At 32.0% G+C, this 10,566-nt stretch overlaps 2 protein-coding genes across 2 annotated transcripts; one reads left to right on the top strand and one right to left on the bottom strand.

Moving 5' to 3' along the window:
- The first annotated feature begins 1,776 nt into the window (after nucleotides 1-1,776).
- Nucleotides 1,777-2,960, top strand: LOC143596903 (F-box/FBD/LRR-repeat protein At1g13570-like). Its single transcript, XM_077075560.1, has 4 exons — nucleotides 1,777-2,388; nucleotides 2,468-2,575; nucleotides 2,660-2,812; nucleotides 2,895-2,960. The coding sequence occupies exons 1-4, from the start codon at nucleotides 1,786-1,788 to the stop codon at nucleotides 2,958-2,960; spliced, it is 930 nt and encodes a 309-aa protein (XP_076931675.1). The 5' UTR covers nucleotides 1,777-1,785.
- A 1,881-nt stretch (nucleotides 2,961-4,841) lies between these two features.
- On the bottom strand, nucleotides 4,842-10,333 carry LOC143596905 (protein HEAT INTOLERANT 4-like). The gene is made up of 14 exons (XM_077075564.1): nucleotides 10,112-10,333; nucleotides 8,968-9,006; nucleotides 8,826-8,879; nucleotides 8,641-8,704; nucleotides 8,427-8,485; nucleotides 7,639-7,763; nucleotides 7,478-7,537; nucleotides 7,210-7,268; nucleotides 7,014-7,093; nucleotides 5,890-5,928; nucleotides 5,697-5,759; nucleotides 5,568-5,615; nucleotides 5,282-5,410; nucleotides 4,842-5,191 (listed from the first exon to the last, which is right to left on the bottom strand). Exons 1-14 carry the CDS (start codon nucleotides 10,304-10,306, stop codon nucleotides 5,144-5,146), a joined length of 1,062 nt encoding a protein of 353 aa, XP_076931679.1. The 5' UTR covers nucleotides 10,307-10,333; the 3' UTR covers nucleotides 4,842-5,143.
- Between the last annotated feature and the right edge of the window lie 233 nt (nucleotides 10,334-10,566).

Below are 10,566 nucleotides of genomic sequence, written 5' to 3'. Positions count from 1 at the left end.
AAACTCAATCCCAAACACGCTCTAGAATTTGATGTGTTATGCGTGGCATTGATGATTTGAAATATGGACAAGGACGAGTGTGTTGTGTCTGGTGTGGTGGTGATTAGGGGTGTGCATGAGTCGTTTTCGGCCAAACCCATAACCAATATGTCGGTTAATGCATAACCTTGCCCATAACCGATCCGTTATGGTGGTTTCGATTAATTGGTATTAAAAGTTATGGAGAGTCGGTTTTGGGTAGGTTACCGTAACCAAAAAATGTAATTGGGCCTAAAAGTTTGGTACAAAATATTAATTAAAAAAGGGGGAAATTTCATATAATAGTAACAAACTTTAACCATTGTACCAATTAGGTTATTCTAACTTTATTTTCGTTCAATTAGATTACTCACAAACTTTTTTTTTGTCTTAATTAGGTTATTTACAAACGTTTATTTATTTATTTATTTTGTCTCAGTTAGATTATATGATGAATTCCTTGTTATCTTTTTGAATTATTATACCATTCTTTTGAATGGCTAATTATTATATCATTCGATGAAATTAATGTTAGATGCATTTATTATTTATTATTTGATTGACTAATCCTTTATATTGGAATGGTTGTATAATATATTTTTTTTTAGAATTTTAACCATGCTTTTAACCTTAAATGGTAAAAAGTTAATTAGTGTGAAATTTAAAAACTAAAAAAAATTAATAAAAAAAGTATTTTTAATAAAACAAAATTGAAATATGGTGCTTTCGAGAAAATAAACAAACAAACATAATTTTTTTTATATTTTAATAATTAAAAAAGAACATTTTTTTTAATTTGTTAATTTCTTTAATTAATAAAACCCATGTCACTAATTTTAAATTCTATATCATCGGTCCACATCACTATTTACAACAATCTTTAAATAAAAAATAAGTCACGTCAGCATAATTATCTACCTAAATGATAAAAAAAACGTATAATTAGTACATAGGTGAAAGTTGAGTGATTTAAATGAGACAAAAAAATTTGTGTGTAACCTAATTGAGACAAAAAAAAAAGGTTTACGGGTAACATAATTGAAAAAAAAATAGTTTTAGTAACCTAATTGGTGCAATGGTGAAAGTTTATTACTATTTTATAAAGTTGTCCAAAAAAAACATAACATAATCCAACAAAAATATATAATCCATAATATTAATAGAAAAAATATTAAAAAGGGGGCATTATAAAAATCCAAAAATGAAATTCAAGTTAATTTAATAACTAACGTCAAATGGTATAATCAGAATGTTTGGTGGAATTTAATCTCAAACATGTTGTCGGTTAAACATATTGGAATTATCTTTAATGAAAACCGACACGTATTTAGTGGTTTTCGTAAATTCATTAAACCTATCCACCATCGGTTATATCATTTATGGTTTGGTAGTGGTGATAAAAGCAGAGGGACAAAATGTGTGTAGTATAAAAAGTTGATTTGAATATTGAACCCTAACCCCCAAATGTGAACCGCTGGTGGTTGTTCTTACTTGTTAGGTATGTATGCGTATCATCAATTAACATAAATCCAATCAATTTTGCAACACTGGTACATGTTCTGGGTTTTTGCTATTTATCTGAATACATTGACATTTTATTATTTGTTTGTTTTGTTGCATTTGGTGGGTGCAAGGGACCTTAATGTGATTAGAAATTAGACTGTAAGGGGCAATTTCAATCATGCTACTTACAGTGTAAAGGGTAGACTTGTTGGTTATGATTTTGTTTGTTTGGAGTTTTTTTGCAGCCAACAAGAATATCATAAGATGGATAGAATTAGCAGACTTCCTGTAGGCATAATAGAATCCATATTATGTTTCCTACCGATTCAAGAGGCTGCAAGGACAAGTATTCTTTCCAAGGAATGGAGGTACCACTGGCTCAAAATCCCTAAACTTGAGTTTATTCAAGACATATTACAAGAATCGACCGATGTGGCTGAGCCATCCGTTTTGGAGCAATTGTTCGACGGACCAAGTGAAAGGAAAGAAATGACGAGCAGGTGTAAACTGTTTTACGCTATATACCAAGTTCTGTTGATGCACCAAGGTCCAATCCATGACTTCACCATTCATATGTATGTAGATCGCTCCTGTGTCGAGATTGACCATATATTACTTCATTTGTTGAAGAAAAACACCGTCAAGATATTAAAACTCGACCTTTATGGGAACTACACGTTACCCTCGTCTTTGTTCTCGTTACATCAGTTAACGGATCTATATCTCAATGGTTCAGTCATTGACAATCTACCATCATTCACCGGATTTAGTAGCCTTACAACTTTGAATTTGCAAGAAGTATATATCAGTGAAAAAGCGCTCCGGCGTCTTTTATTGAGTTGTCCATTACTTAAGAGATTGACCGTTGTAAGTTCGTAATAGAATTGAATGTTATGTCAATCCTCACGGACTTTCATAACTTGGCTCATTTTTGTAACTTTTGCAGGATAGTGACGATTCAACTATCGATGTTGATGGAGATTCAAAACTTGCTGATTTCATGGAGTGTTTACCAGTTATTGAATATTTGTCTATCTGGGTTTCCTTTTATGGGGTAACTCTATCCGCATGCTATATACGATTATACCTCGGTCTGCTAATTTGTAATTACTAATCTTTGTTTCGTTTACGCTTCAAGTGTTTTATTCCACTTCCAGGAAAGGTTTCGACAACATTGGTCCACTTGAAATACTTGCGTGTGGAATGTCTACCTTTCGGTCACATTTGTTCGTTACCTTTTCTCGTTCTTTTAATTAGAAGTGCCCCAAACATCGAAAAACTTAAGCTAGAGGTAAATAGCAAAAATTTATGTTGTATTCAACTTGTTGTTTATTCTTATGTCAAAATGCACTCACACAAGACGCTTCGTGTAGGTTGCTGAAGATCACTTGGATGATGTTGAAAGAGTTTTATTCAGATATTTCGTTGGAGCATCTTAACGAATTAGAGATTCTAGATTTTAGTGATCCGAAGAATGGTTTGGCTTTTGTGAAGCTTATTTTGGCTAAGTCACCTGTGCTAAAGAAGGTTAGGATATCTCTATGGGATCAGTTGAATACGGATGAAAAATTGCAGGTCTTGAAAAAACTTTTAAGCTTCTCGTGTGCATCGCCGGTGGTAAAAGTCATTGTTAGTTGATACTTGATAGTCAATTAGTCAGCATCACTTGATGGATTCGTCGGTTTAGTGAAATGATCAGTTTTGTTTCAGTTTGATATGGGGTGTCAAGAATCATGATATTTTTTGCAACATGAATTTGTCTTACAAGTTACATTATCTTGCTAGTTTATTATATAAATGATAATGACGGCGATATACATAATATATTTATTCTTACAATTTTGATTTAACAAAGAAATACATTTTCAATTCTTAACTAACAACGCCGACAAAAAAAAAGACTGTCCGTTTAAATATTTGTGTTCTTTGTTTGTTTGTCTAAACACAAACATAAATAATCCGATGAATTTATGTCCGTTTCATTCAGGGTGTCTGGGATTGCTTTTTTTAAGTAACTTATGAGTTATTAAATTTTGAAAAAGTTAAAAGGTGTTTGGTATTGTGTGTTATTATGAGGGGATAAGTTAATAAGTTATAACTTATTAACTTATGAGAAAAGTTATAAGGAGGTAGAATAAAGAATCCCAAACATGTAGTATCAAGGTGTTTGTGAATCATGATTTAATTCAGTTTATCAAGTAATCATTTATGTATGTAATCCTGTTATAAGTTTATTATGGTTCATTTTATAACAAGTTAAAAATACATATATTAAGAGGTTGGTTGTGAACTTGTGATTTGTGAAGAAGGGTTTGATAATTAGTTAAAAAAAGTCATGTCAGGTCCATATAGGGAGTGTGGTTTTAACTTACTCATCCATTAACTCGCGCGTTATGATATAAAATAGGCATTAAGTAAAAAAATAATAAAAAAATTGTTATGGTTATTTAAGAGAGGCTCCACGCCTCCACCATTTCCTTGTTAAAGGCCTTATTGCTATGTTAATTAACCCACCAAAACAACCTGGCGCGATGTAGCATGCGTTAAGATCGGGCCACATCACCTTTGCCGTCCTCTTAACTCCCCACAACAAGTAATATGAGGAACCACGCCATTCTATCCTCGCTTGGCCTAGGTAGAGTTGAATAACCACAACCCAAATAAGTAGATTTCTAGAACCGTATTAACATCAATCAGTTTCTTTCTTCTTTATTTCTTTTAAAACTATATATATATATTACCATTCTTTCAAATGTGATATATAATTATATAGAACGTCCCTTTTAATTTTATTTGTTTAATATAATTTGATAACAACGTTACATAAACATGGTGTGGTTTATAAATGATCAAATGTCCGAAAGTCTAGTTTAATTCACGCACAAGTACTTCATAAAAACTGTTATCTATTTAAAGGACAAAAGTTAACAACAATGCCACTTTTATGAAGTTTAGGAACTGTGTAGCTGAATTTTTATAAGTTACTTGAGTATGAGTTAATTATCAAACGCATCAACACAAGTAGTTTACATCAATTACTATACTTACCCTAAACCCTAATTACTCTTAGTAGTAATTCACATGATTGTGTGATGTGAATAACTAGGATTTTCGTCGCGTTATTCTGATACTCTTACTTGACTTCTAATGAGCCTACTCATAAAATATATGAAAATGTTAGCTTTTGAAACTACTTTCATATAAGAGCAGCATGCGTCAAGTCAGGATAACAATTAGCATTTAATCGTTAGGAGTTCATATGTAAATCTTGGGTTATATAACAGAACTGGCTTCTCTTTTTTGATAGTAGAAAGACCATTCTCAGGCCTTATCTTGTAATGTTTAAATTTAATGACACTTTCGCTCCTCTCGATTTAGGTTGATATACAATATCTGTAACTTTAAAAAGAAATTGTGTCTGTGGGGTCTTTTAAAGATAGGTCCAACTCTCATTGAAAAATTTAAGGTGAAAAAAACAAACTTCATAAGTAAACATATGATGAATTACATAATTTTCAAAATTCCTACAACTTAAAATATATGAGAATAGCCTTTTTCCTAGTCTCTTCAGCCACCCTACAACCACCACCGCCACCAAAATTTGCACGAACAAATAAGCAGCTCAGAGCACTTGATGCGCCTTGCCATAATACCTATTTATAAATGCAGACTGCAACAACAACGCATTACACACATGGTTAATCTAATTTGTCATTCAAATATCCAAGATTTATGTGAAAATAACATATAATAATCAAACCTTCACTTGCGAGACATCAGGGCTGTCAGGTGTAGCAACTGGATAGAATTTGTAAAACCTCATATTCTCAAATGCAGCCACTTTCTCTTGACTTAGTTCCTCTCGAGCTTTCTTTCGCTTTTCTCTTGCCTACATCACATAATTAAAAAATATAACTAAAACTTTATAGTAAAAAAAAGTTGTATTAAAAACTTTACAAATTACCATGCAATGAGCAAGTCGACTTGTTATTAGACAAATTACTTCTAAAACAAACAAAATGTAACAAAATAGTTAGAAAAATTACCTCACGGTTAGCTTTCTTTCCTTCTCGAACCCTTTCCTTGACAAACTCCTATATAAAAAAATATAGTATTTAATAGTCACATAAATTGAAGAAAGCATAGTTTAGTTTTAAGTACTCGAGTAAGCTTACCTTGAAGGCATCCTTCTGATCTTCAGACAACTCCTCAGCAACAACGAGGTCATTAGTAAAATCCTACAAAATGTAAAAAACTTTTCATTGGTATAAGTAGTAAATTTTTAAGAATGATACTTGTTTTCCAAAACCAAGTCAAACACCCTTTTTTATCTGGTCAAGTCTTTTAAAACAAAAAAGTATGGCTCACCTCAAGGTCATCTAACTCCCAGTCAAACTCACAGACAACCTATACAAGATTCAAGCAAAATGATAAAGCAAATTAGTGTTGACTTTGTTCAAAAGTCATAGCATGAGTGCATTATGAAATATCATCGGCCTGTAAACGAACCGAACCAAACAAAACATGAATGGTGTGTTTTAATGTTTGTTTGCTTAACCGAGCAAACGGTCGAACAATCACAATTAAACAAATGGAGTTCTTGTTCACATTTGCTCATTAAGAAAAAAGAATGTGTTTGTGTGTGTTTAATGGTACAAAAAAAAGACTCACATACGTAAACAAACATAAACAAACAGATGTAATTGAAGATAGATAACGAATATAAACAAGCATAACTGAGCCAACACCAATTAAAAATAAACATGAACATCAGTCTATTATGCCTAAAAATTAATAAAACTAGACTAAAGTGTAATTGATAATTTAATTTCATAAAAATGTACTAAATTGCAATGGACTAAAAATGATAGATGAATATACAAAAAAATGAACATAAACGAATATATATCAAACAATTAAATGAGCGAACATAAATAAACAATCACGAACATAAATAAACAATCACGAACATAAATGAACAAACGGGACATGTGTTCATCTTTGTTAAAGAGTTCACTGAATGCTCGGTTGGTTACGGGCATAAATATCATATTGAGTGATATATTATAATATACTTGCCATAACAATAATAACATGTTTAAAGGTGGTAACTTAGGAAAATGACAGATTGGATAAGGGTCAAAGCAAGTTCAAGTTTAAACATATATTTTTTTACATGGATCAAAACGGGTTAAAGCAGGGTTGAAATTCCTTTTGTACATAATTCTAAACCTTCTTTTTCTAAATAACTAAATTAACAAGTGTAAAACAGTATTAGTTACCAAACACTTTTTCATTCAAAAAATTAATGTGTATCGACTTCTAGATGCTTCAATGGTGATTAGTTTTGGTGTTTTTTAACATTCTGTTCGTTAGTGTATTTAACTTTTTTAAAATATATTGCCTCTTCTAAGGTTATACACGTAATGCTTAAAAACTTAAAACCAATAGCATGATTGAGTGCATAAATTAAAGTGCAAAAAACAGCTTACAGGTTTTGGCTCAATTGGATACATGATATCCACAATAGTACTCTGTTCAGTTTCATCTTCTTTAAAAGGATGATAAAAGTCTGCAAAAAAAATATAGAAACAAGTTAATCCACCACAAGATAATGCATATTAGATTGCCCTTAATTAAGTATTGATGAAAAATTGATACAGTTAATGAATCTGCATATGTACTTACATGGTAAGCAGTACTCAAATTTCTTGACACGATCCTCCGTCAAAAATTTTAAACCGGCCCTGAATTAGAAACAAGTTGTAAACAACATTATCTACCCATCTGAACGCAAGACAACTGTAACAATAACATTAAGTTTATGGGAAAATAATAAAGCAAAAGACAAATTGAGTTAAAGTAACTATCAGCATGAGCTACAATAAAGCAAGGATGATTGAAGCACCCAAGATTCTCAGATAAACTTTATTGTGATTTTGAAGAGCTGAGATACCTTCTTTGACCACATGTAAGTATAAAGATTTGAGATTTGAGTCTTTCAACTGAAGAACCCCTGTAAAGATTAAAAATATCAGTATCAGAGTTAAAATTATGGTTATTAACTGAAACAAATTATTTATTAACCCTGGTCTTTCATATAAAAGAAACAACTACCGTTGGGCTAATGGAATATATGGGACCCAGTCCATTTTCATGCGTTTCATATCAACAATCTCTTCAGACTCCCTTTGTACAGAGTTAATTCCAATCTTATCAGAAGGAGGAAATGGAGACACAATCTGCTCAAGAGTACAATAACAAGCATAAGATTAAAATAAACAAAAACAATCAACAAAACGCCTGTAAACAAACCAAGAGTTCAGTGAACCGTTTGTAAATAGTTCAGCAGAAGGTTCCTTTATGTTCGTTTATTAAGTAAACGAACAAACATGAAAACAAATTTGTGTTTTTTTAGTTAAACCAGCAAACATTAACACATGTCTCGTTCGGTCATTTGAATTTTACATTCGTTCATACATTTATTTAAACTTTTTATGCTCGTTACATTTTGTCAGGTGTTGCTAACTTTTTAAAGCCAGGACAATTTTGTTCACAATTAAATTTAATTAGTTTTAGCTGTTATGCTCGTTCACTTATGTTCAACTATGTTCATCCGTTTCAGTCCATGAACCATTCATTTATGCTGTTAGCGAACGAACATAAACGTTCATTTTCTTAGCAAATGAACACAAACAAGAAAACCCATTCGTTAATGGTTCATGTTTGATCATTGGCTCAATTAAAGTTAAGAACACAATACGCTCCATTCGTGTTCTTTTGGTTACACAAAAGGGTCACTTATACCCTAAGACCATCAGGAATACATATGCAAATCTTGCACACTGTGAACAGTAAAAATGAAAAATATAATAAAATTAAAAAAAAACTTGTGTTACACTTACCGCGACCACTACAGGTATGCATGTGACTTTTGATTGACCATTATAAAAGAGCAATTGTGCTGAAAGAAAGATAAATCAAGTCACATAAACATGGATTATAGCATCATTTTCAACCAATAAAAAAATGCAACATATCAGGCAATAATCTAAGCTTATAAGTCCACAAACATGTGAATTTCAAAATCTAAATATTTGAGTGTCATGTTCTACTTACGTTCTGTACAACTGAAGAGGTACACTTTCTTCCCATGTAATACCCCGCCCTCTTCGAATGCCTCCTGCACGGTTTGATGAAGAGATAAAAAGTTGCTTAGTTATGTGACATTTATTAGATAAATAAAACATTAAAAAATAATCAATTCTTTTTGGATGTTAAACAAACGCTACAGTATTACTCACCTCTAGATTTGAGAAATTCCAATTGTATTCAGAAAGTAAGTCGAGTTGGTCCCACTGTCAAGAAAATGTAAAATTCAATAAGTAGCCTACACCAAAAAAAAAAAGAACAATATAAAAAATGAACATTAATGATCACACACACCTCTGTCCCAACAGGAAAGATCTGCTTCCATAAATCCTCCTGCAAAAACAAGTAAAAAAATAAAACCATTGAAAGAAAAGAAGGTATAATCTTAGTCATGACTAGTGAGAGAGTAAAAACAAGCATCATGTTCAAGTGTTTCAAAAAGATAACTAAATTCAACAATAAAAACAGATTATGACCAGTTAAGCATTAATGCAAAACTATTGTGATACATATTTTGATAAGAGAAAATTACACAATTCATTATAAATCAAGCACAACCTCTAAAACTATAGCATTATAGAAGCATCTGCATATAAATCCGTAACAGGGCCCATATAAGTTTTAACCTCAAGATTCTGAAGATTGAGTTTAACATGCACATCAATTTGCAAAAGAATATACATGTCTAACTAATGATTCAACCTTGATGCATGCTAACAATTAACCCAAGTTACACAAGAATTGCTAACCATGTCCCCTGTATCTCATTATTAGTATTTATCTAATCTCCTACCTGCAATGGTGTAGCATAATAGAAAAGTACCAATAAGTTAATTCTCTGTTTGTGTTTTCAAATTAACTGTATTAGCTTTTACATCCATATGCTACTTTTAACCCTAGCTTATTAGATAATCAACTAACCACCAGCTCAGTATCAATCCATCCAACAATTGTTCAACATTTGTTTTCCTCAAATTAACTATACTTACTTTTAACTCCATGTGCTATTTTAACCCTAGATTATTATACAACCAATTAACCACAGATTCAGCTCAGCATCAATCAACCAAACAATTGTTCAACATATGTGTTGTTCAAATTAACTATTTACCTTTCAATTTCATATGCTACTTTCAACCCTAACTTATTATACGTTCAATTAACCACGAATTCAGCTTAATATCAATGAATCAAACAATTGTTGAACATATGAAATAACTGTTTTAGCTTTCAATTCCAAATGCTACTTTTAACCCTAACTTATCATACAATCAATTAACCACAGATTCAGCTGCGTATCAATTAATCAAAATATGTGTTGTTCAAATTAACCTCCATATGCTACATTCAACCCTAGCTCAATTAACCACAAATTCAATCAATCGAAAACTGAAACAAACAGCAACGTTTTCAGCAAACAATGAAGACGTATCCTTACCAATTCACGCTGGTCATCGAAGAACTCAGGCTCCGCTTCAGCTTTGGAAGCCCTAGCACGCTTCGTTTTAGGCGCAGGATTCTCAACCTCCTTATTCTCTTCCGGTTGAGTAACGGCCGCGGTGGAGGTGGAGGTGGAGGCTTCATCCTTGCGGCTTGCGGCGGCCTTACGCTTAGTTCCTTTCTTGATAGGCATGACCGTAGATCTAAACAGGAGGGTTTGATATTAGATTCGGTTGGTTCAACAAGATATTATTTTTGATATTTATTCAACAAGAAAAGAAAAGAAAAGAAAAGAAAGAAGAAACCATCAATTTATTTATTTTGGAAAGAGAGGCGCCAGGACCAAAATTTGTGGGGGGATTGAAATATTTTCAAAACCTTCTTTCCAATTCTTTCTTTCTTTCGGGCCTATGCTTTTTTAACCTACTACTATTTCTTCAACAAATCCTACCT

Source organism: Bidens hawaiensis, unplaced genomic scaffold, assembly GCF_021521415.1.
Source record: "Bidens hawaiensis isolate Kalapana, Puna unplaced genomic scaffold, B.hawaiensis_p1.1 tig00047360_1, whole genome shotgun sequence".
NCBI lineage: Eukaryota > Viridiplantae > Streptophyta > Magnoliopsida > Asterales > Asteraceae > Bidens > Bidens hawaiensis.
This window is presented reverse-complemented; position numbering and strand designations above follow the sequence as displayed.

Bases quoted from the DNA above. Each gene is read 5' to 3' on its own strand.
- LOC143596903 (XM_077075560.1), top strand. From the start codon at position 1,786: ATGGATAGAATTAGCAGACTTCCTGTAGGCATAATAGAATCCATATTA. The intron at 2,576-2,659 runs GTAACTCTATCC...TTACGCTTCAAG, and splicing joins TCTGGGTTTCCTTTTATGGG to TGTTTTATTCCACTTCCAGG. The intron at 2,813-2,894 runs GTAAATAGCAAA...CGCTTCGTGTAG, and splicing joins TCGAAAAACTTAAGCTAGAG to GTTGCTGAAGATCACTTGGA.
- LOC143596905 (XM_077075564.1), bottom strand. From the start codon at position 10,306: ATGCCTATCAAGAAAGGAACTAAGCGTAAGGCCGCCGCAAGCCGCAAG. The intron at 7,538-7,638 runs GTAGTTGTTTCT...TAATCTTTACAG, and splicing joins TATATTCCATTAGCCCAACG to GGGTTCTTCAGTTGAAAGAC. The intron at 5,760-5,889 runs GTGAGCCATACT...TACATTTTGTAG, and splicing joins GGGAGTTAGATGACCTTGAG to GATTTTACTAATGACCTCGT.